Source organism: Rutilus rutilus (assembly GCF_951802725.1).
Source record: "Rutilus rutilus genome assembly, chromosome: 11".
NCBI lineage: Eukaryota > Metazoa > Chordata > Actinopteri > Cypriniformes > Leuciscidae > Rutilus > Rutilus rutilus.
In genome coordinates this window covers 8,807,802-8,834,481 of record NC_140216.1, presented here as the reverse complement: position 1 = coordinate 8,834,481, position 26,680 = coordinate 8,807,802, and the positions used below count along the sequence as shown (strand labels likewise).

The window sequence follows — 26,680 nt, the reverse complement described above, 5'->3', positions numbered from 1 at the left end:
CTACTATGTTCAAATGTTATTTTTTATACTTGAAAAATACCTTTAACTGTACTTTAATTTTAAAACATTTTATTAGCTTCATGCATCCTTTTTTAACAAACACTTGAATGTTGGTAAGTTTCATAAAGAAAGGCAACATTTTAAACAAAAAAGATGAGAAAATCTCATTTTTGTCAAAGATTACGCCTTGATCAGATTCAGAAACGTGATCAAAACACAGATGGAGTAGATCGAGTCCGACACCCCCAAAGCTTCAGTCGTTTTCTCTTCATGGGTTACGCTTCATTTCATTTGGAAACATTAAGCAGTTTTGATTTACAAGCTGTTTAATGTTGGAGGATCACATTATTTTACATTTGAGTGAGCAATCTTCTATCACTTGTTTCAGCTTCTTTGTCTCCTGTGTTTTGATCCGGAGATTCTGCACTAGAAGATGTGCCATAGTGCCCCCTACCGTATAACAGTGAAAACATGGATAGCTGGAAAATTCAGTCAATGGTGGGAAAAAGTAGAATTAGAGTAAATTCCTATGTACACTACCTGTGGACTAGCCTACACAAAAATTCAGATACGCAGAATTAGAAACATACCTGTTTTATATCAATATTTTCAAACAATGTAAGTTTCATAAGACTGTGTATGAAAAACTATGTAAAAAAAAGTATATTTAATAGGCTCCTTGATCAAAAGAGTTAACACAACTACAAGCCAAGTATACTTTGAATACTTATTTATACTTTTAAGTATATCTCGATCATAAGATTGAGTACAAGTATTGGTCAAATATTCTTGGACTTTTCTCTCAATATAAATCAAGTACACTTAAGTGTAATTAAGTGTATTTCTGAGAAGTACATAAAGTATAAAGTATATAAAATGTAGACTAAAATTATGCTTTCTTCTTTTTAGTTGAAAAGAAGTATACTAATAGAACACTTGAATAAACTTCCTTAATTTTCGTAAGGGAATTATTATCGCTGTGTACAAGATCAGGTTCAGTTCCATGCTTCTTTTATTTATCTCTATAAGATATTCCACCCGAAAGCTTGTTACTATATAAACTTAAACATGTTAGTTTATAAGACAGTGTGTAATATTATGTTTAAAAAAAAAAACATTTAATAAGCTACTCAATCAAAATAGTAAACACAAGTACAAGCCAAGAATACCTAGAATACTTAATCATTCTTTTAAGTATATCTCGATCAACAAGTACAGGCCAAATATACTTACACTTTTCTGTTAGTATAAGTCAAGTATACTTAAGTGGAATTTGAAGTATATTTCTGAGAAGTACATAAAGTATATTTCTGAGAAGTATATAAAAAGTAGACTGAAAGTATACTTTCTTATTTTTTTTTGTTTAAAAGAAGTATACTAATAGCACACTTGAATAAACTTCTTTTTCGTAAGGGTAGTCATGACCTTCTGAAGTAAACACTATCTAGAAGTCATGTTGTGTGCGGTCATATCTAAGGTTTTGAACAGAAAAAGCATGCTCACATGCTCTAAAACCCATCAGTGTTGCCACTCATAGCTTTTATTTATATATTTTCAGTTTTCATTTTAATTTAGTTTGTTTTAGTAATTTTGTTATGTGCTTTTGTCATTTTTCTTAGATTTTTATTTTAGTTTTGGTTGTAGTCATTTCAGCATCTATAATACATTTAATATTACACCTACACCTACATTTAATATATAAAAAAAAAATTTATTTCAGCATTATTTCAATGAAGGAATACTATTTTTAATCATTTTAGTTTTAGTTAACAATAGCAACACTGACGCTTTAAGCAATTATAGAGAAGTAGGCAGCAGGACGCTGCGTTAGACCAAATTTGAAGAAAGTGTTACAGATAAGTAACATCTTACAGACCTCTCCATCTATACCAATGACCTCTTTGTCAAAACAGAGAGATGCAGATAAGTCTTGTTAGATATTAACCACAATCAGCATTCTATTTACTAATTATTTTGCTTTTTAAAAACCTGTTGTAAATATAAGGGGCTTTTGCACCAGGTGGTTATAGGAACTAAGTTATAGGAACTAGCCACCAGGGCGGTGTTATTATATATTTAAAACATAATCATGTTTCGCTTGGTCCCTTCAAAGTCACGTTGGATATCCTCAGCTTAAAGGTAAAGTCACTGGACTTCGGCGTTGGTCCATCTATCACTGTTTTCCATGTTCGTGAAGTAAATAAGACTATAAACTGTGTGTGTTTTTTTTTTAAATGGCGGGTGCTGGTGTTTCGTGTGCGTTCGGCCAATCAACGCACACTAACGTCACTGGTAGTTCCTATTGTGCTGGGTTAGACCCTACTCTTAAGTGGGAGCTAATTTAGTTCCCCAAAAAGGAGTTCCTATAGCTAAAGTTGTTCCCATTTCCAGTGCGAACACGCCAAAAAGTGAGTACTTCCGCAAATAGTTATAGTAACTATGAAAAGGTTCCTCCGGTGCAAAAGCTCCTATAAAATTCACATTTTAAGGAGCTATGAGCATACTCGGAGCTATGGGTTTGTTCAAATTCTTAAAGACATGAATGATACTGCAAATTATGCGGTTTATTGAGGCATGCTATTGTTTTTCTAAGCAGTCAGAATTTTTATTTTTGGATGCCTTGGCAACTAACTGACACAAAATAAATTGAAGTTGAACCACCCAGCAATGATCTAGAAACCACTCACAAACCCTAGTAACCACATGAAATACATGATAACACCTGAGCATTGTGACTGTGAGTTTTGCACATGCAAGCAAATATACAGAGCAAAATATACTCATTTCTATTATTCTTAACCATAGTCGAGCGTAGAATGGGTTGACTGACTTTTTAATCTGGAAGAACAGGGTACTTTAGACATTACATGTCTGTTGATGCCGGAGATCTCTGTGGGGTTCCTCCAGATTTCTGAAACGTTTTAATGAGAGTATTGCCGCATTTGCCGGTGTATTTGATCATTAGGGAAATGGGGATGACAGCTGGAATTTGACTGGTGTTACTATCTATGAACTCTCTAAAGGCGTGCATCGTGTATGTAGCTATGTGTGTATATCTTACAGGAGCTCAGGTGCTGTGGAGAGGCAGCTGTTGGGATATCATTGAGGTCTCTCAAGAACTGTTCCACTTTTTCTTTTTCAGATCGCACTGAGAAGCGCTCCACCATGCCCGACTCACCTGCTGATGTGAAAACACAGTCCAGGTTAACTCCGCCCACCATGCCTCCTCCCCCCACCACACAGGGAGCTCCCAGGACCAGCTCCTTCACCCCAACTGCATGTGAGTACTTGTACAAAAGGGCTACGTCCAGAATCGCATTCTCTCTTGAGTACTGTAGGTACTTATTTTGAACAATTACTTCACAACCACTAAAAAAAAGTATGTTCTATATAGGATTAATGTGTGTAGTATGAATGTTATCTGGAAGTACTGCGTACATTCGCCATGTTGTCATTATCATGTGACCTACCAGCGGCAATTACGTCGCCATTCATAAATCCTCTCCCGTGACCTCATGGTCACAAATATTTTCATAGCAAACCTTTTATACTGAATCCAATTCTGTTCTTTCTTGAAAAGTGTGCATACCTAAATAAATTTCCAGCATTCAAACTCTTTTAACCAAGTCAGCCTAGGCAGACCATTGCAGTACAGTTTTATTGCATTTGGTTTATGGAGAGGGCGTTTATTTCATTGCATTATTTCATTTTAACATAATCATATTTGGACTTCCATTTTCATCTTCCAGCATTTTACAGTTTGCGATATGTCAGAATTGTTGACTAGTTGGTTTAAAGGTGATGCTCTTACAGCAACTCAGTCAATAAATAAGTTGGGTTTGTGTCCAATGGAGAGAAGTACGGGAGCTTTGGTATTCCTGTCATATGCATATGTAGAATCTTGATTTGTGCTTTGGGTGCATAAATTAGTTGACAGCACTACTTTTACGGTTAGACCATATGCAACTACTTGATTGGACGTAATGTGTTCTAATCAAAACTTTAAGTGTGAGGTGAGAATTTCCAATATTTGACTCTGAAATATTATTCTTTAAATGCGATAATCATACACCAAATGTCAGAGATAGTGGAAAGACAACTTAAATCGTCCTAATTAATACAACTACTACTGCTAATGTTTTATTTATATAACTCCTTTCTAATGCTCAATGTTACAAAAAAGTAGAAAAAAAATGACAATACAAAACAAATGCAGAAACAAGAAAAACAGAGCACAGAACAAAGATTTCAAAAGTAAAGTGGTAAAATTATACAAGACTTTAAGGCCAACTTGTTGACTAGCCATTCATATGATCTTTTAAAGAATATGTAGTTTTGCACTCCCCTTATTACAGATGACATGAGTTCCCCTCGTCTTCTGACCTGCAGATTTTTGCATCTGCCCGCTGGCTGATGCCACAAAGAGCATCACACATGGCAGCTCAGGGGAGTGCTGGAGTGGCTCACTATCAAAGCCGTCCGTGCCGCAGCCTCCCAGCACCATGTCAGTGTAATTGAGCAGTGGTGTGCCGTCAACAGCAGTAACACATTCCTCTCTCTGATGTTACATCCCTAAAAACAGATCAGTTGGACTCTGCAATTAGCGCTTATGAAAAAAAGAGACAAAAAGCAAGCCGGGTCTGAAGCAATCCGGAGCCTTTTTAAAGGCAGACTCTAATTATACATTCTGAAGGTTTAACAAAGCAAGCGCTTTGATTTCCCCTCCATGTAATTGTTACCAGATGCAGCTCAAGTATCTCGTTTCTGTTCTGTTGGAAGGAGGCCAGGCAAACGAGGCTATCACGCAGCCTAATCTCATTAGAGAGACGTTGATTCCAAGCTGCATCCCTCCGCCGCGTATGTTTCTCATCGTGGCACGGGGGGCACTCGACCACATGTCTTCTCCTCCTCTGGACTTAATATGTCTGATGTATGGAAGCAAGAACGCACTGCTTCCTTCTCAAAGCTGCCGTGGCTGATTCAAAACAAATGTTCCACTGTCACAAGAGCCTCATTCAAGCACCGTCAGTCACAGGCGTTCATACGCCAATGTCATTTTTGACAAAGGATCCTCTTGCAGCTTCTTTTTGAGGAATGTTCCTGGCAGTGTTTAATATGAATCTTTTGGGTCTAGATCATTCAATACGCTTTGGTTAAAAATAAATGCCAACGATCTCTTTGTGGCATGTGGAAATAATATGTTTCTGTTTTTCAGTAACGAATGGCACCAGTCACTCTCCCACTGCACTGAACGGAGCTCCATCTCCACCCAATGGCTTCAGCAATGGGCCTTCATCGTCATCTTCATCCTCACTGGCCAATCAACAGCTGCCGCCGGCCTGTGGCGCAAGGCAGCTCAGCAAGCTCAAACGCTTTCTCACGACACTGCAGCAGTTTGGCAATGACATCTCACCTGAGATTGGAGAACGAGTGCGTACGCTGGTGTTAGGACTTGTGGTAAGTCTGAAATCACATACTCGTTGGCTAAAGTCGGCATGAAATTAAAATTCACCCAATCTATTGCGTAAATGCACGTTATTGATCTTATTGTTAATGATTCATCCATGAATTTGTTTTATGTTTTATTTTTAATCAAAAATTTTAAACTCGATCTTACAGTGAAACAACATTTCTGGGGTGATGTATGCCAATCATGTATTTGGGATGTATTTTGCTTAAACTCTGCCCCTGCAAGCTCATGTTCATCTGCCTCTGTTTATGAGTGCAGTGCCCACATCTCAAAACTCAATCAACTACTTATGAATTGAACTGTGCCCTAATTTTATTTTTTCCAATAAGCCATTACGTCACAATATAGAACAGTACGTCACAATAAAAGAAAAGATCTGCCACTACTTCCATTTCATCATGACCTCAATGAGGATTTTCAACAGTGTATTGTGTATATTGCGACATAAAGTCTTTAAGAAATAAGTTACTAGTGATCATTGTGTCTCCTGAAAAGTTTACGGACAGTCAAATTATTTGTTTAGCTTTTTTGTCACCAAAAAGGTTACGCCACCAAGTCTTATTTGCCTTTCATCATAGGAAATAAAGGCTTGTCCAACAGAGATAAATCAAATGGACACATCTGTTGCTAAGGATAGCAACATAACTGTGAGGAAAAAAAAAAATCCACTTGACTAGATGTGCACCATAAGCATTTTTTTCATTAATATGTAGTTATGGACTAAACAATGGTGAAATAGCTGCCTGTACTAGAGGAAATAGCTGCCTGTACTAGAGGAGGGCTGCTTTAATTAGCCATTCCAAAAGGAAAGCTCTTTTTTTCGGCGGGCATTTGTTTATTTTTCGCTGTGTCTACACGCAGAGGCTTCCTTGTGTCCCCTTGGCTTCCATGGCTCTTTTTAATTCGCTCCCCACTCTGCCTTATTGAAAAGAGTGACACACTTAATTAGCGCCGCCGATGCTGGAGAAAAGCTCAGGAGGCTTTCTGGCTGTCAAAACAGGCCGCTGCAATCTGGCCGAACAGATGTAAGCTTAATGTAACAAAATTCAGGTCTGGGAAAAGAGGGGAGAGAAAAAAAAAAAAAGCCTGTGTATTTTTCTCAAATGTATGACTCCCCGCTCTGCTACCCATCTTTCCTTCCGCTAGCTCTCTTGGAAATAACGTCTAGAAAATTGAAAATGGTGTCCTATCAGTCCTATCAGTCTGTTAAAAGATGATAGAGCAGAGAGCAGGAGGGATAGAAATTAGTCATTTCTCTTTTTTTTTTTTTTTTTTTTTTTTTACAATGCCAAGTTTAACAGGGGTAAGATAAATGTCAGTTCAGTAGGGAACAAGACGCGTTTTTTTAAAGCTGCATATCTTCTGTTTGTGTTATGATGTTTATGCCATGTTTTATCTCTCAGAGCAAGCTGCATGGTGTAATACTGCATCTGTAATTGTTTGCCTACGTATTTGTGTTTGTTGATGCAATGATGATGCGGTCAGCGCGTGCACATGTAAAAGCCACCAGATCAAACTTCCCCATATGAGGCCTTTCACCACAGCCATCCATATGCCTCCCATTACAGTCTTCAAATCATTCAATCTTCAGCAGGATATAGTTTTGCCTCCAATAAGTAATATTATCACATAATGTTTTCCACATGTATTCATGCGTGCACCGTCTTTTTTCCTCTCTCCCTGCAGAACTCCACTCTAACCATTGAGGAATTCCACTCCAAACTGCAAGAAGCGACCAACTTCCCACTCCGACCTTTTGTCATCCCGTTTCTGAAGGTATTGCACAAGCAAGCAATCTGGAAAACATTTAAACAACTGAGGCACAGATGTACATAATTCTCCCTGCTCTTGTTTTTTTTTTTTTTTTTTTTATCCCTCACTTTTAAATGGCCTGAATGGATACATGGTTTCCTCATGAGCAAAGAGGCATCAGGTTTCTTGGTCACTGGGACCTATTTTTTAATTTCTCTTTGGAAATACATGATGTGAACTCGCATTACTCAGTGTAACAGCACCATACGGGACCGTCCCACAGCACAATGTCTCTATTTATTCATACGTGTCGATTGACGCCCTTGTTCGACTGTCGCTTTTCTCACACGCTGAGTTTCGCAGGGCAGGGCACATCTGAAACCATTACCACAGTAAGACGATCTGTTGTCTGGGAGAATATCAACCTTTGCCCTCTCTGCCGCCCATTTGTCACTACGGCCCTTATTTCATTACAGTAAAATGTGTCTCTGGGCCTGTTTATGTTGGAGCACTTAACACGAACCATTCAAATAAACACTCTGCATATTATTCTTTCGACTAAGGGAAGTATTTGAATTACACATGACACATTTTTGTATCGCATTATCATGTTCGAGATTAAAGTGATTGTAGCCTGCGGAGCGAATGTATAATTTGTTAATTTATGACATATGTAGCAAATAGACATCAGCGCTTGATAGAGATTAAATTCTCATGAGCTTTGATCCATATGGTGACTGCTGTATCCATCCACCCTCAATCGTTCGCCATTCGTTTTCATCTGCTAGTAAGTGACAGCTATTACGCACCAACCTACCCGTTCCCCTCCCTCTTTGTCTAACCTTCACCCCCTCCCCCTGTTCCTCCCATCTTTCTCTCGCGCTCTGCTTTCCTCCCTCTTCCTTTCCATAATAATAAAATAAGCGACCAGTGGAGATGCATCAAATCTGTGTTGTTTACTCCATTAGATGATGATGGAAAGGGGTCCGTCGGTTTGATGCGGCCTCTGTTCTCGCGGCGTGCGGTTCGAAGGCATTTCATCTTGTCCACTGCTTGTCCTGGCTGGCTCTGTCGTGCAGAAATTGGTCCCATTAGGGGTTGCGCCGGTCGCTGACGGATGCAGAGAAGCATACAGTGACACTTCCCTGACTCGTTCGCTCTCACACAACTCCACACCATATGGTTACTGTATCATCCAGTCAGGAGGGGTGGTATCAAAGATGCAACTTGTGTTTTTTTTCTCGCTCCCTCTCTCCCTCTCGTCTAATTTTAGTGGTTTTCCTCAAAGGAGCCTTTAATGACAAATACCATATGGCTGTGGGAACAGGGGCTTTTATAAGCGTGCAGAAGCGCAGCTGCAACAATGTGCATTAGCAGCATTTTTTCATTAGGCTAATGTTGTCTAGCGACCCTCCCGTCAGAGTTGGGTTTTGCGGGGAAGTGTTTACAGGAAGGGCAGCGTGCATCACGCTAATGATATAATCCGAATTTGACGCCAGCTGACGGCCTTTGTGCTGATGGCTTTTGTTTATGATTTCTCCAAATGGATTCCTCATCAGATAAATTTGTAATATTTAGCCGTTGTTTCGTTCAGCAGTCTCCATAAAGCCTGTAAGCACATGTGTTCCTCTGCGGCTCTGTGCCTCATTGCTCAGAGACGTACTCAGCGTGACATAGTCGGCGCTTCACCACATGCTATCAGTGCAGAGGAAGTGAGGATTACATATACACGGCAAACTGCTTTGTGGCTTGTGTTTGATATGCCGGTTTCCAAATAGCTGTGTGCTAATGGACCACACAGGAGCTGGAGAACACACTCAGACATAATCGGAGCAAACGTCAAATCATCGCGTGCTTATAAAGCTACAGGATTGTTTTATAAAAAAAATACATGATGATAAAATAGTTTTTACCGTCATTATCCAAAATGCTTTTATGTAGAGTTGTACCCAACGAAAATTAGACTGTTGCGTTAACGTTTTCTGAAGAATAAGCTTTTCTCATTCGTTGGCTGGAAACACACTGCAAAAATGATTTTCTTCCTCACTATTTTGTATTGTTAAATATCTTAACTTTCTTTAAAATATAAAGGATATTAGGTCTTGTTTTAGAATTTATACTTTAGTTTATACTTAAAAAAATCTGCAAATGGTATTTAAAAAAAAAAAAATTCTAAGGGAAGACAAGTTTGTTTTTGTATTACTATTTTTAGCATAAAATCACTTAACTTAAAAAAATAGCATTTTGTCATTTTGCTCCTCAAGCAAATGTATCTTGATATAAGAATGTGTATATATTCATACTGGAAAGCAAGGGGAAAATATTGAGTAAGAAATGTTTTTTTTTTTACAGTGTACATTAAGCACTCCGTGAGCACCTGCTATTTGTGAACTGCCACTAACTATGAGGACCTCCATTTAATAAAAGTCTAAGGTCATTTAAGGTCAAAGCAATTTCACTGCCTCTGGTAATTATCACCATAAACTACTAACAGACCATTACCTCATACAGCTGGCAACCAAGAGGTCCTTTATAAACAATCCCAATCATTATCATAATTAAAATGAATCAAAATAACTTTTATTTATTTATCTGTATCATTACCAACGGCAATTTTTTTTTGCCATGCTTCCTTTAAAGTCTATGCTTTCATTGTGCTTCGTTCAATATTCAATCAACGCACTACTCCTAATTTTAGCCATTACGTCACTGAAAAGGCACACTGTGAGAGAACACTGAAAAATATTCCAGAGCTGAAAATATGTTTGATTATAGTCTTAGATCAGAGTCACAGGCCAGAGAGAAAGAAAGAAAGAAAGAAAGAAAGAAAGAAAATAGACATCATCCTCCAACTAACACCTTGTGCTGTTTAGATGCTGCAATAGTCCAACTGTTGCTGGATGGGGATTCACAAAAACCTTTCATCTGCCGTGAAAATGCTCCTCCGCGTGTCTTTGAAGTGGCGAGGCCTCCGAGTGCTTTCGGAGAAAGCCAAGCCAGCTAGTAATCATGACGGAGATGCAGAGGAAATGAGACAGAAAGAAAGCGAACGTTGCCCCCCCCCACCTCCAAACCATCTGCTTTGAAGATGTCACTTTCTATGTTGACCATTATTGCTCATATCGAAGGCCCAGGGCACTAATGCATGTTTCAGGTCACAATAGAGTGCTGCTCGAAACGGCGCGAGAGTGTCTTTATTTTGGAAGAATGTACCTGTAATGATAATAATGAGTAAACAAAAAACGGTGTTTAGAGCCTCTGGCTGTGGCCAGCTTCATAGTGTCACATCTGCTCAGCACAACCTGACCACTATCTCCCCCTACAGGCCAACCTGCCGCTACTGCAGAGGGAGTTGGTGCACTGTGCACGGCTGGCCAAGCAGAACCCGGCTCAGTATCTCGCCCAACACGAGCAGCTCCTGCTGGACACAAGCACCACGTCACCCGTCGACTCTTCTGAACTCTTGATGGATGTCAATGAGAATGGCAAGAGAAGAACGCCTGACAGGTGAGCTGAACTGTAAATCATCAATCAGTCTTGTAGTTTTGTTGGTATTTAGCCAGTCACACTATGTTTTAAGAAACATACAATTTTATTTGCTTTGAGACAAAAATACATTTATATTATTCTTTATCAAAAGACAGAAAATTTACAAGAAACTTAATTGATATTTCCAGAATTCACAAACATAATGTTCAATTTATCACACAAAACCAAATATTTAAGTTTGCAAGGAATAAAAACACACAATCAATGAAAGTAAGTAGTAATGACAATGCAAACTTTCTCACGTTGGCCTCAGGTCAGTGGGCCTTTTCTTACTTTCTTAGAGCTCATAGTATTTAAAATCTTTTTTAAAGTTATTGATAAATGTTTAATAGCGCATTTGTTTGGTAGTGAGTGGACTTTAGGCACCTAAATATATAGACTGGGAATACATGCTTGTAAAACAGCTGGAGAGATGTAGAAATGTTGCAGGAGGTTATGAGTGTCTATATTGTCATGCGTCATTTGGATCCTCGTCCTTAAATGGAGCAGAACCTTGAGAAACCAGACACATCTGGAGAATGCAGGTAGATTCTTTGGAGACTTCCTGTTGAGATGGACATGAGTGAGAATTAGCACTGTAAAGCAAATCTACAGTCTGTGGACTGAGAGAAAAGATAAAAAAAATATATTTTATGTATCAGTTCACTTCACTCCCAGGAGCTCAGAATTATTTCCACTTTTAAGTGAAGATACTTTTTTAATATGCTATCTTATATGAATACATATCAGCTCAGGTCCCTGTGGATATTAGAAAAGAATGTACAGCTCTCTTTTTCTTTTTCTCTTTCCCTCTATCTTTTTTTTTAATGTAATACCTGCATTTTTGCGTGAGCTCTAATGTATGGCTAGGTGAGCCTAGGGACATGGCTGATAACACATACAGATGAGACTCAGCTCAGATACGGCTGGCTAAGCGCTTCTGTTTCTGCTTAGCTCGGCTCGGCTCGACTCGACTCTCCGCGCTCAGAATGAGGAGGTGCAAGAGAGAGAAAAGCAATATTGGAATTTGAAAGGGAGCTATGCTGTCCTTAATCACGGAGTACAATATACGGTCACTTCAGTCTGATTAATATCAAAGGAATCAGGAAACTACAGCTACGGAGAGGAGCGCATCCCACAATGCAGTCTTAGCACGCAGACTTATTTGAATAAAATATTCCATTGTGCTGCACGACCCCTATATATTTGAAAAGAAAAAAGAAAAAAAATGGTGTTTTCAAAATGAGGTTCAAATTCAGTTCACAGCTTTCAGTGATCCACAAAAGAGTGTCATAAACTTGGATTTTAAAATGCTTACACCCAAGGACTATCTTACTAGAATACACTACCATAAAAAAAAGAAGTCCCTTTTGCTCACCAATGCTTCGTTTGTTTGATAAAAAAAAAAATAACATAAATGAAAAAAGAGATCCAAAAATACATGTTTTGTATGGTAAAAAAACAAGATGGAGAATCACATGAAAATCACATTCAGTACCTGAATCAGAGACACAAGTTCATGAAGAATGGATAGAATTAGAATTGGTAATAAAATGTATGAGACTGGGGTAAAATAAATGCAGCTGTGTTTTGGAGGTGTGGGTGGAGGAGAGAGGTTGCTTTGAGGAGCATATGGACGGTGATGGATGCGCATTAGCAGCTCATAAAAGCAGCTCATTAGGAAATTCAGTCTCTTTCAGAGGTAACCGAGGGACGACCGCCTCACGACACACACACACACACACACTGTGACTCACAGAAGTACCAGCATCTGTGAACACCTGGACCCGTGACACATGAAAGTGAAGGGCAGAGCAATGTGAAAGCACCAGGGTTTAGGTGCGCTGAGTGAGTCCTGTAAGTGCACATCTCTTATGGTCCTCATGTGCTCTGTCAAGACCTCCTTTTACGGACAACAAAGTGCTCAACGGAGGCATAGTGGCTGCTTTTCTACTTAGCACATTATTAGATGACAGACTCTTAATGCCTCAGGAGCAGTTTCACATTCTCCCTCGACTAACATCATAGGAAAGTACATTACATGAAGGAACACACTGTCCTCAGAAGACATCTCAATGTCAGACAGTGTCTGTCTCGTTGGAGTGGTAAAAACAAAAACAAACTAGTGAGTCAACATTGTCCCTGACATGGAAAGACAACCAGTTGTGTAGAAGAGGAAAGAAAAGGTCTCTGTCTGTCTGTCTGTCTGTCTGTCTGTCTGTCTGTCTGTCTATCTATCTATCTATCTATCTATCTATCTATCTATCTATCTATCTATCTGTCTGTCTATCTATCTATCTATCTGTCCATCCATCCATCCAACATCAGTGCAACACTTCTACATTAGTATAACGTCAGTGCAACACTTCTACTTCTTTCCTGTTCCTCACTCTGGAATCTTCCTTCTTATTCCAGAACCAAAGAGAACGGCTTTGAGCGGGAGCCGCTCCATCCCGAGCACCCCAACAAGAGGCCCTGCACTATCAGTCCCGGCCAGCGTTTCAGCCCCTCCAACGGGCTGTCCTACCCGCCCAACGGCCTGCCACACCCCACCCCGCCCCCTCCACAGCACTACCGTCTGGACGACATGGCCATCGCACACCACTACAGAGATTCCTACCGCCACCCCAACCACCGCGAGCTCCGCGACCGCCCTCGGCCTCTGGGTAAGAGAGGGCAGATTACAGCAGCATCTGGGGACAGTCATTAATATGAGCGTTACTGTGCTGTGAAAGATTGTTAGAGCTTGAGACACGCAATTTAAGCCACCTTCTCCACGGCTGCTGTCACCATTGCCTCCAATCTTCAAACTTTATGAATAAAATATTCCATTTTCATGTGAGAGGCCTATAAATTTTGAGGGTAAAAAACAAGTTTCAAATAAAATGAGGCTCAAATTCAGTTTATGGTCTTTAATAGGCCCCAATAATATAGAAAGTCACGGATAAAAGGACTTTTTTTTTTTGAGGAAAATGTGCTTATTAAACTGTAAATTAAATACATAGTAACAATAATAAAATAATGATAATTTACAAACTATATATATATATATGTATATACATGTAGGCTGAGTTTGCCAATGCCTCAAATCCTCAAAAGTCCACTGCATGCCGCTCAGACTCTTAGAAGTTAAACCAGGCGAGGCTCAGTTGGATCAGGAACATAAACTCTTTTAAAAATGATTTGAGGTTCACATAAAGCCAACTCGCCATATCAGGTTTAAATGTGCTAAAAATACTCAAGCATGTTAGCCGGTGATATATGCACAAGATATGCATGAGCCTGGCAGCTCTGGTGCGGTGTGGAGAGAGGGAGAGAGCGTGCCTGCAGGCAGCACGGGAGAGCGGAGTGAGGGATGAGAGCATGTGAGGAATGAAGAGTGTGTGAGCGATGGAGGATGTCAGGAAGCGGGTGAGCTATGGCTGTGAAACAGACGGGCACGACATGCCGCTGAGGGCAAGCAAGAGAAATGGAAAACCAAGGCCCAAATAGTAACACGTTTAACACTCGCTCTCTCTCTTTCTCTCGTTCTGTGTCAGGGATGCACGGCAGCACACGCCAGGAGGAAGTCATAGATCACAGGCTCACAGACAGAGAATGGGCAGAAGAGTGGAAGCACCTTGACCATGTAAGAAAAGTAATAACATTTTTTATTACTATCCAAAGTGTATGTGTGTGAGAGAATGAGAGAACATGGGAAGTGTGTTTGCTAGTCATTTCTGTGTGTTTGCATGTTTGTTTGTTTTGTTTTGTTTTTGCTTGATCATAAAAGCACTTCTAGACAGCAATGAGATTATATTGAGCTCAAATGGTGATTCTTCTGTTTCTCATATCTTTCACAAAATGACCCTGAAGTCTGGTTTAACATGAATGCAAACTTTTTTAAGTTATTCCAAGATCAAAATTTTGTGAACAATTGCTTATTTGTGTCTAAAGAGTTTCAGGAGAAACATATGAGACAGTTGTTATTTAAAGGGATAGTTCACCCAAAAATTGTAAAAAATTCTATCATCAATTACTTACCCTTCATTGACAGCTACGCAACTACCACTTTGACGCTTCAAAAAGTTCATAAAGAGATTGTAAAACTAATCCATATCAACCAAGCGGTTTAGACCAAATTGTCTGAAGAGACTCTATCGCTTTATATGATGAACAGATTTAATTTAGGCTTTTATTCACATAAACATTGATCAGAGTGAACATAAACAGAAGCTCAACCGAACCTGCTTGACGCGTGAGAACAAACCTTATTGGTTCTTGCAGAAGCTCAAACGTGCTGCGTAACACGAGAATGAACCTCATTGGTTCTCACATGTCAAGCGAACATGCTTGAGCTTCCATTTCCCACTTAGATCTTCATCATATAAAGCGATTGTCTCTCTTCAGAAAATTTGGACTAAACTGCTCAATTCATATGGATTAGTTTTACAATAATACACTCTTTATGAACTTTTTAAAGCGTCAAAGTGGTAGTTGCGTAGCTGTCAATGGAGGGACAGAAAAATCTCAGATTTCATCAAAAAGATCTTCATTAGTGTTCCTGAAGTTGAACAAAAGTCTTATGGGTTTGAATCAACATGAGGATGAGTAATTAATGACAAAACTAAAAAAAATTGGTAAACTAACCCTTTAAGTTGTAATGTCTCCTGAGCAAAAAAAAAAACAAAAAAACTGAGCATTAACTTTTTCTCAGTGGTTGGTATCAGTGTTTTAATGACTTCAAACATAAAGATGTGTGAGTCAGTGTTCAATGTAAGCCTTTTAACATTATATTTTTATATCTAAATTTGGTCAATTCTATTTAGAGAAGATGTTGTGTTGGTAACACTCTGCCTGTATCTCCCCGACAGCTCCTGAACTGCATCATGGATATGGTGGAGAAGACACGTCGCTCGCTGACGGTGTTGCGGAGGTGTCAGGAGGCCGACCGGGAGGAGCTCAACTACTGGATCCGTCGTTACAGTGATGCTGAAGACCTTAAGAAGACCAGCAGCACCAGCAGCAGTCAGTCCCGACAGCAGAGCCCCGCCAGCCAAGAAAGCAATGCTTTAGGTAACACACATTCAGCACAAGATGTGTGTCTCTATCACCCAGAAAGCATCACGTCCTATTTCCTACATCTATTTTGATATGTCTGATCTTAAAAAAGAACAGATTTACAGTTGATTTGCCAATTGTCTTGATGACAATATGGTAATTTATCTGTTATTTTGACTGGGAAAATTTGCTGTCTTTTGAGTTCATTGTAAATGAAGTGTCCTTTGTTTTCTCTTTTACAGATATCCATAGGGAGCTCCTTCACAGGCCAGTGTCTGGATATGTACCTGAAGAAATCTGGAAGAAAGCCGGTTAGCATGCTGTCTTTGTCACTTTTTTAAACATGTACACATACTCATAAGCACAGGTGGAAAATCAAAGCTAAATTATTCACACAGAGCTCGTTCAAAGCCTGTCTGTGATTTAAAAGCTCTCTGAAATTCAATCAGTCAGTCAGTTAGTTATCTGTATGCAGAACTGCAGTCAGGTAGGAGCCTGGTCGATTTTACACCAAACTCAGGGGGGTGCAAATTTAATGCACAACAAATGAGGTACATATAATTGCAGTTTAAGCTCTAGACAAAATCATTAAAAAAATAATGCACAGATAAAAAAAGGACAATAAATTAACCTACATTTATAAATAAGTGAATAAATGATAAGTAAAATATAATACATTAATTAATATGTTTATGACAGATAAAATTATTTTAATGCTTTTGAAAATAAACATGTAATTGTTTTCCTTTCATGCACACTTGTGGTGTCAATAAATATAGAAAAAATATATATTCTATTAAAAAAATTGCATTTTATTAAAAATTAAAAGGTTTTGTCATCATGCGTTTACATTTAAAACCAACATTGACAAAAATGTTCAGAAGAAGATCTTGGAGCTCTAGAGTGCATTTTGAAAAGTCTGTCTGTTTTTGTGGCATTTTGTTTGACTCCTGTGATGTCCCTGAGTCGTGTGTTGGGCAGTTCAGTGATTGGCTTTCACTGGAAGCACCTCTACACATTCCAACAGTGATGTCAGATCATAAAGCTCTTTTATTGCTCTGGCTGAACAGGACACATAAGTGCTCCCAGCCTTTACAGCACTTCAGCACTCTTGCCATTAGCTGTGCAACAGGCTCTCAGCTTTCCACGGCACTCTGTTTTATCACAGCAGAGGAGCTGGTTAAAAGACGGATAAAGATATTAAAAGGCTTTGTTTAAAGAGCAGTTGATCTGTGTGAAATATGACAAGTGATGGGTTCTGTAATAGCAGATTGTTTACCTTGGCTTCGGCTCTCTAATACACGACAGACGCATCTGCTGAAGCAGTTTGTCTTCACTGTGTGGTCTTACCAAAGGCTTTATAAAAGCAAACAAACTTTGCCATGAAAATGACATTACAAAAGACGCTCTAAGACCGCTCATTTCAGCTAACACGTTGCCTTTGAAACACAACGGCGGTAGTAACACCCTAAACAAATCACCGCAGATTGAAATTCCATCTGAATAGTGAAGTATAGATGCAGTAAAACATATCAGGGAATGTGGTGCATTTTCCGTGACCTCAGCCCATCAAGAGGACGACTCTGTGCACCAAACCACCATGGTTTTACAATTCAGTCCAGTCTTGATGAAAATGTCCCTGGCTCTATAATCCTTCATATTTAAGACTGGGGTCTGCTTAACCACAGCCATCCATTTCTGCAAAACAAGAGACTGGCATGACAGTTTAGTCTATTAAAACTCCTTAAGAATAGTATTTTTCTAAGCTATTGTACGCCTCTAGTGATGGTTACACAAGCTAACAGTTTTTAACTCTTTCCCCGCCATTGACGGGATTTCCCGCCATTTATGAGACACCGCTTCCCCGCCATTGACGAAAATGTACGGCTATCCGTGTTTTCACTGTTATGCGGTAGGGGGCACTATTAGACATCTGAAAGAGTACAGAATCTTCAGATCAAAAGACATGTGAAGAAGCAGAAACAAGCGATAGCATATGTAAGCAAATGCGTATGTAAAAAATAAATAAAGCTATCATCAACATTAAACAGCATATAAATCAAAACTGCCTAATGTTACCGAATGAAATGTCGACCCAGGATGAGGTATAGGACTGTGAAGCTTTGGAGGTGTTGATGGAAGCGATCAATACCATCTATGTTTTGATCATCGTTCTGAATCCGATCCAGACTTGGGGCCCTATTTTAACGATCTAAGCGCGTAGTCTTAAGCGCACGGCGCAAGTTCACTTAGGCCGTGTCCGAATCCACTTTTGCTAGTTTGACGACGGGAAAAATGGTCGGCGCGCCAGGCGCATGGTCTAAAAGGATTGTCCGTATTCTCATAATGAGTAATGGGTGTTTTGGGATTTACATGCGTTAATTGTCTTCTTTTTTTTTTCTTTTTTTTTTTATTAAGCAGAGGGTCTGTTGAAATAGTGCATGTTCAGATTGTCATACAACAAAAAATTCTAGGGGCCGTGAAACTCGCTGGCTTAGAGGGATAGTTCACCCAAAAACTAAAATTACCCTGTGATTTACTCACCCTCAAGAACTAACCCTAGAGTTAAGAGTCAGAACTGCCTTAAAGCGGTCTTGACAAACGTAAGAGGTGAATGCCTTTTTCTTTAGAAAGACTGTGTACAGTAGGTGATGAATATTCAAACCCTTTTCTCACACAGTGCCATATCCTGATCTGCATGGTCCTTTGGGGGCGCAATTGAAATGCATAATTTAAATATAAATTGCCCGATTTGCATATGCAATTAGTCAGGCTGCAGCCTTGAACAATGAAAACAAACAAACACAAAAAATCCCTAGTCTGCTCTTGAGATGAGTTTTCCTGCCAGAAGTATTTACGGTTAATGGGATAACAATGTAAAAGTAGAGATAAAGTGCGAGTTCAAGGAAATACATTTATACTTCATAGGGAAAAATATCAAGGATTACCTGTAATCTGTCTTGTGCACTACAGTAGAGTCTTTGGTTTGAGGCTAAACAAAAGCATTCCATTCTTGTTTATTTGTATTCAGCAAACACAGAAAGTCATCTGAGCACATTCAAATAAAAATTGATGTTTCTAATTAATCCCCAGATTAATCTCTCAGCTGCTTTTGAACAAAACAAACCAATAGGATCAATTAAACAACGTAAAAATAGTTTTCAAAATGAACACTAATTAGCTGAGTTACTTTGAATGAATACAAAATATCAGATACTATTGTTTTTAAATTAGAATTGGTATCTATTAATTAGAATTTTTAGGTAAGTGTTTTTTAAATGTGTGTAACGATACCCTCATGTCACGATTCGATACATATCACGATACTGAACTCATGATACAAATATTATTGCGATACTTTAAGAAGTATGGTAAAAGGTTAACAAAAAATGTACCGTTGATTAAAATGCTAAATTTGGTATTACATTGGGGGTGGAAATGAATAGGCTTGGACTTGATGCTGTTAACCCAATGCACAGGGCAATGGTGACACTAGATACAGATTGTCACTATCCACGATACATATTATTGCATTTTTGTATTGCGATATATTGTGACACCCCTAGTATTTTAGAAGGCATGATCTTTAGCTGTGAGATGTCATGTCAACAGTTCAACATGTGCAGTTGTTAACTTAATGAGCTATTTCTACTTAGTCTGACCCTTAAAATGTACTTGATGTAACACAATGTAGACAGGTTGATTAAGACATTTAAAATAATATTCGACTTTTAAAAAACATTTAATTTTATTCTCACCACATAAGTTTGTCCGATTTTCTGCAGATAGCAGAGCTGCAGATTATATGTGATCCATACATCGGTTATTCATTCTACACAATTTTTGGGGTTTCTGTTGCTGTGCTATGGACACTGTAAAGCACTGTGCTCTTTCTTTCAGAAGAGGCTGTGAATGAGGTGAAGAGGCAGGCTATGTCTGAGCTGCAGAAAGCTGTGTCAGAGGCTGAGCGCAAGGCACACGAGATGATCAGCACAGAGCGAGCCAAGATGGAGCGCACGGTGGCCGAGGCCAAGAGGCAAGCGGCGGAGGACGCGCTGTCAGTCATCAACCAGCAGGAGGACTCTAGTGAGGTAACAGCTTGTACGCCTACCGCACATTATTATATTAGCGAACAGCTGCAGCATTCACATACTGCACAATGATTCATTGGGATGGTAATATAGTCCATAATTTATTAAATTTTGCATTAGATATTATCTAGGGGATTTTCTTATATTTTATATGATTTGTACATGCCTGATTTACTTGGTTGGGTTGTTTTATTTCCATGACTTACATTCGATCTCCTTAGTATGGAAATCTGTAGGGAAACATATAGATCATATGAAAAGCACAGGGGGAAGAGAAAAGTGTGTCCCAGATAATTCCTCATGCAGGCTGGTGTCACGCAGAGCCGAGGAATATAACATTGCATTTATCACCTCAGGCAGAGCGGTGCGTTTCCTCCACTAAATGAAACATGTGGACAGTTAAGGTGGTACTGATTTGGATGCGGGAAATTGGGAAGGGAGCGCCGAGTGTCTGTGCACAGCGGGGGTACGGCTCGTTTAATCAGTTAGCAGAGAAAGGCGGCACGCATCTGAGTTTAATTGCACGAGCCATGTTTATGCACGTCTCTCCGGAGGATTGCGTCGGTAGCCGTTTATAACTCCGGCTTCTCGTCTCTGGGACACATTCGAGACTTTGTGATAATTGCTCTTATTTGGCCCGGAGACAAACACAACGAGGCCACAGTGGTAACCTGAGTTTCTGTGTGATCTTTGAGCGTTTTGTAGTTAACCTGTTACAAATGTGTCCTCACATAGCGCCATGTGGAACTGGGTAAAATGACTGGGTTTTTTTCCCCAGCTAGCTCATTATTTCCATGTTTTCAAAGCAGAAAAATAAAGCAGAATTCTCTATTTACACTTAAATTCAAATTGAAAATGTTTGCTGCTAATGAGCCGAGACTTTCGCTCACTTTTCTCAAAGGTCTGTGCATCTATTATTTCCTAATTGGGATAATACCCATGGAAAGAAATATCATTTTTTGAATATATTACAGTTTAAATAGTGCTGGGCGGTATACCGGCTCATACCGATTTGTTGTGATAAGAATTTTTAATATACCGCAATACCGGTGTATGTCGCTTAAACAACGTTCGGATCGCGGCGCGACGCGAGAGGGTCCCTTTGGGGTGTGTTCACTTTTGCACTGTGGTGATGCACAGCTGTATGTGTTACTATGTGTGATGGTGAAGATGGATACTATAATTAATAGCTGTCAAATTATATTAGTGTTTCCCATACATTGGTTCACAATATCAACACAGCCTGCCACAAATGGCTTTGACATCATTGAATAAACACGAGCACTGCACGTTTCAAAGTCAAAACGCGGCGTGGGTGTTTTTATATAAATGTATCTTTGAAGGGAACTGACTGTCTTTAGAAAAGTTTCGATGTTATTTTCATTTAATCTTACTTTATCTTTCCTGATAAAGCAGCGTTCAGGAGCGCTGCGCTGCTTTGTGTACAGCCGTTACCGGGGAAACCGATATTTCTGCCGCTCCTCTTTGCACCTCTTTGTAAACAGCATCATTTTGTGGAGCCTTGCAAACCTGTATTAATACTAATGTGGATTATTTTCTACAATATTGCCGTCATATACTATACATTTTATAAACATACATTTTTGGTCATACCGCCCAGCACTAAGTTTAAACCTCCCTTCAACCTTCCCTCTTTTCCCATGCAGAGCTGCTGGAATTGCGGGCGCAAGGCGAGCGAGACCTGCAGCGGCTGCAACACGGCGCGTTACTGCGGTTCCTTCTGCCAGCACAAGGACTGGGAAAAGCACCACCACGTATGTGGCCAGACTCTGCAGGCACAGCAGCAAAGCGAGACCCCGGCCACCGTCAGCTCCTCAGCCACCCCCAGCAGCGGAGCCGGGAGCCCAGCGGACACGCCGTCCGCCGCCACTCCCCGCTCGGCCACACCCGGCACGCCCTCCACCATAGAGAACACGCCGCGCTAGAGTCCGAGCGGACCCTTCCTGAAGCCTCAGCAGACTGGGGACTGACTCACCTGCCTCACTCGCTCGCTCCAAAATGCTAAAGCTAGCGCACTAACAAAGAAAGAAGACTGTACTTAGGGCGATCACCCACAGGAGGTCCATTTCGGGTCATATTGACTTGCCATGATAGAGAACGCAAAGATATTCTTTGTTTGAAATTCTCATTGTTCTTTATTGTTACTACAGCTATTATCGATTACTGCTGGTAATGTCGTTTATTGATGTTGTGGCTCTCTTGCATTCTTGTAAATAAGAAGACAAATGGAGTAGACAGCTGGGACCTCTTGATGAGTGTATTTGACCTCCTCTTCATTTTGTTTTTTTGTCGGGTTTTTTTTCTTTCTTTTTTTTCTCCTCCGTTCTGTTCTCAAAGCTCTTTATCCAGTAGCTGGGATATGAAACTATTTGACCTCATTAAAAGACACTTTAAATAACAAAAACCAAGGAAATATTTCATAGCTGATGTAAGCAGAGACTCTGAATATTATTAGGACAGCGTTCCTTGTAAAGAAGACAACGAAATGTTGAGGGGAAAAAAACATGCCGTGAAGGGCATCTGTGTCGGACGTGGTGGAGTAGACGGCGGATGGCTTTTCTGGCTCGTGCGTTGAACTCTGCAGATGTGCAGCAGATTGTGAAGGAACGCAGATGTTCGTCCCTCTTCTGCAAGATAATATCCAGGTCAATGGTTCGAGAAATAAAAAGCTGTTTCGCTGAGGAATGTAGGGGCGAGGAGGGCCCGTGCTGGATGTTGAGTACTACACGGCGTAATGAAGGATGCACTCTGAGCCCTGATCCCAAATGCACTCCCATCAGCTCCCAAAACAGGAAGTGAAGTCATCGGCCCACCAGAGCAGGACTGTCAGAACCTCACTGTGACAGCCGCTGGGGAAAAAAAGGGCTGAGAATTAACCCATAAATCACTGGCTATTGGAACCAGTCCAGAGCCCTCTCCTGTCCTGCCTATCTCTCGCCATCAGTCCTCGTTCTGCTTCTTTTTGCCCTTCTAGATCTCATTGTGTTAAACACTTGTGTCCTGTGCCGTCTCCAATGGTTATTTATTGTACATGTGCTGGACAATTGTGACGACGCATTAATAGTTCAAACCACGGTCACAACTTTTTAGTCTTTCTAGGTGCAAAAAGGAAGAACATATTTTCTCTTTTTTCTCTGTCTCTCTCGCTCTCTCCCTCTTTCTTGCAAGCTGCTTTTCTATTTGTATGTGTTTGTGCTAGTCCCCTTGTAGTTCTCTAAAGAAAAAAAAACCCTTTTCCCATTGTCCTCGAAAGGCAAACGCTATCTCTCAGAGCTGCTACTTCAGTCTCATTCAGATGTTTTTTCTGAGAACTAGCATGTTACATGGAATGCTAACATAAATGTTTTTGTACATGGGACGTACATAAATGTATTTGCACTGTCACGGTTTCTCTCGGCATGCTTCTTTTGGCAGTTTTTTTTTTTTTTTTTTCATAGGGAGCCTCACTTCATAGGTTATCTTTGGAGTGCTTCGTTACATATCTGTGATTTTCTTTTCTTGTTAAAAAAAATGGAGAAAAAAAGTATGAAAAAAGAGCAAAAAGAAAATGGAAAAAAGACAAAACAGAAGTATCACAGTCTGCTTTTGTTAACATTTTTTTCCTAAACATTTTGCTTTGAATAGTTAAGGACAGTGCATGCACATGCATACTGAACGCTATGGTATATGTTGTTTTTGTTTTCTACAAAAAAGAAAAAAAAATACAAAAAAGACACTAACTTTCCAAATGCAGAGGTGAAAAACAGACAGCTTTAACACTGCAGAGCACCAGGATACACAGTATTACAAAAGAATTAACATGGAAGACAGCCAAAGACAGACATGAAGGACCAAAACCTGATTTTATCCAAGATTTAAACATGACAAAAGAGACTCACTTAAATGCATTTTTGTTTTCTCGACGTGTTTATCAGGGGAAGCCACATTGAGCAACGTTTCCATTCGAAAACCTTTAACTCTCCCCTGTCCAGAGCCAAGACCAGCCCTGTTCAGATCGTAGGGAGGAGGAGCCACTCAAAACCATGTAGCAGGTCCTAAGAAAAGAGGGTTTCATGTGTGGATGATTGAGCAATAACTGAAAAGATGGATCCCATATCTAGATCCTCCAGGGCTAGGTTTTCACAACCGTTTCATTGTCGTCCTTTTTCTTTCCGTATCGTTTCTCGAAACGGATTTGTCATAAGAACGTCACCCCAAAAGGCTACCTGCCCGACCGAAGCGAAGCTCTTCTCGTTCACGAACGGCGCATAACCAAACCTTTAAGTGTTTCAGCTCAAGATAAAAAGCCATGTGAGAAACTAAAACTAAACTAAACAACCTCGCCAATGGCTTAAGAGGAAGAGGGGTCTAAACCAGCACTTAGCTGCACTCCCCCCCCCCCCAAACCATGGTGCTAAACGCTGTGCATTTGACCTCTTTGGAGGAGGGGCTGGCCCTGGATGCACTCCCGGCCTCCTCCGGCATGCTACGGTTAAACAATCCAAAAAAACAAAGGTGTAAGACACCTGTACACATCTCCAGAGAACCTGCCAGCTAAGCTGTCTTGAAACACTAATGTACTATTTTTGAAAAATACATACAGTTAGTGTAGTAACTTCAATCAGGGTGACCTGAATAAACTAAGCACGGACAAAGCATTAAGAAACTCCTCCTTCCCACTCTAGTACGTCTGTTTTGCTACAACCTTTTTTCCTCGGTGGCAAAAAGTCTCACTCTACCTCTGACAGCACGTTAGGAGCACCAGTCGCCGAGCGGACACTGGTCTAGTCAAACCAAATGGGCACATGAGAACAGGACTTAAACCCAAAGTTAAAAGCTCATATAGCTGCAAACCATATCACTACTTGGTAACAATGCAGACCTCATGAGAAGAAAAAAAAAACGAAAAAAAAACGTAATAAATAGAATACGTAAAAAAAAAAAAAAACGAAAAAAAAAAATGTTATGTTCATTTTAAGTTTGTCACACGTACAAATCACTTTGAGTCAACTCAAAGTAAAAAAATGTGTCGACTCCATTTGATATACACTATTCAATAAATGGTCAAAGATGAGAAATGTGATATATTCCAATTGCCCTCCTCTTATCCTGCACCCTCTTTTTCCCCGTTTATGTCTTCTGTTGTGAGACACGCTTGGCCGCTCAGTGTCATTTAGGTTCGTGTTATTGGGGGATTCGCACCAAACGTGAGCGAAAAGTAACGGCTGGTGAATTTGCGCATGCCTTTTTTGCCAGGTGTTCTTACGTTTTCTTTTGTTTTTCCTCCAGTTTGTAAAGTTAATACAACTTTTGGGATAATAAAGGGACCGTGGAAACTTAGTGAAATGAATTGGTGGGGTGGGTTCAGGACGGGCAGTCATAGGGTTCTTCGAAAATCTTTATTGTGAAAAAAAAAAAAAAAAAAAAAAAAAACTCATGAAAGTTGTTGTGCAATACTTAACGGAAACATGAACCACAGGTTACAGGTGGGCTGGGAGGGTGTGGTCTCTCGTCACACCGTTTCAGTATACTCTAGGGTTTTTGAGTCTACTATGTCAGAACTGTGGTTTCTTGTTTAATCTGTTTTCTTTATTTTATTCTCTCATTTTTGGGGGCTGTAGTAAATGGTCTGTCAGTCTGTGAATCTTTGCAGTATGATTCTGGTATTGTTGTACTCTTTACTGTGTAATAAATATGTTCATACCTGCATTGGAGGCTGTGGGTTTATTTTTTGTACTAAGTACTTTGTACCTGTTGCATGTTACAGAACAGAATGCGCATTCTGTTTGAATGCATCGTTTACTTTGACGTTTATTCATTTAGCAATTTAGAAAATGAGGAATACCACAAAGTGGTTCATCCTAAAGATGCAGTAAATGTAAAAAGGTTTTTTTTTTTTTTTTTTTTTTTTTTTTTTTTAGGGTTCCCACGGTTATGTAAATCATAATTAGGACATAAAAAGTCAAAATAAAGAAAGAACTTTTAAATTTGTAAAACAATTGTTTTTGTCATAATTTCAACATTTTGTTGAATTCAATTCAAATTATTGTTTTTATATCATAATTTTTTACTTTTTTCCTATAATTGTTTTTGTCATAATTATGACTTCTCGTAATTTCTTGTCATTGACATTTTATCTCATAATTACATCTTAGTATCTCTTCATTTTGCCTTTTTATCATGTCTTTTTTATGACATAATTATGATTTACCAAGAATGATTTGGAGTGACTTGAAAAGTCATGGTTATTGGTCAAAAGGTGTGGGAATTAAAGACTAATAAGCATTTCTAAACTCAATTCAAATGGCCTTTTTCTTTTTTTTTTTTACAACAAATGTCTCCAAAACTAAAGCTATACTGCAAGTAAGAGACGTACTGTTAAAGGTTGAGTAAATTGTGTTTTGGTATATGTACGTATAGCCTACTTGAACCGAGAAAAGCTTGAAGTGAAATTATCCTTTGAAAGGCCGTTTGAAATGCCTGCTATCCCCAACGTAAGTAGCCTTGTGAACTGAAGAGTAAATGCTCTCTGAAGGGAAGCTATTAGTGTGGAAGGTCTGTATTTAAAGTGTCACTTAATTCCCATGTCCCCCGTTTTACATTTTACCTAATGTTGAAATGTTAAAATGTGAAATATTCAGCCCACTTTGTCCTGAAATGTGACAGCAACATTGACAGGGCAACACATTTAGTCCAGCAATTACCTTCGTCCCGGCCGAAAGGCTTTATAAATGCGTCCGCCCCCCAAGCCACGCCAAAATGAACCCTGCGATCGCTTAGCCATTACAAAACCTTCAGA

General features: G+C 39.6%; 1 protein-coding gene across 8 annotated transcripts in view; it reads left to right on the top strand.

Annotated features, from left to right (window-relative positions):
* runx1t1 (RUNX1 partner transcriptional co-repressor 1) overlaps positions 1-26,114 on the top strand; it is a 56,999-nt gene extending 30,885 nt beyond the window's left edge. For 5 of the 8 annotated variants that reach the window (XM_084423593.1, XM_084423596.1, XM_084423597.1 and 2 more), the window contains 10 exons: positions 3,143-3,280; positions 5,216-5,457; positions 7,157-7,246; positions 10,548-10,729; positions 13,166-13,416; positions 14,290-14,387; positions 15,604-15,805; positions 16,033-16,101; positions 19,691-19,881; positions 21,549-26,113. In XM_084423593.1, the coding sequence (XP_084279719.1) occupies positions 3,143-3,280; positions 5,216-5,457; positions 7,157-7,246; positions 10,548-10,729; positions 13,166-13,416; positions 14,290-14,387; positions 15,604-15,805; positions 16,033-16,101; positions 19,691-19,881; positions 21,549-21,827 (1,742 nt within the window). In that variant the 3' untranslated portion in view covers positions 21,828-26,113. Of the gene's footprint in view, positions 1-3,142; positions 3,281-5,215; positions 5,458-7,156; positions 7,247-10,547; positions 10,730-13,165; positions 13,417-14,289; positions 14,388-15,603; positions 15,806-16,032; positions 16,102-19,690; positions 19,882-21,548 lie in introns of all 8 variants that reach the window. The other 3 variants (XM_084423594.1, XM_084423592.1, XM_084423591.1) reach the window with 2 other exon arrangements.
* The last annotated feature ends 566 nt before the right edge of the window (positions 26,115-26,680 follow it).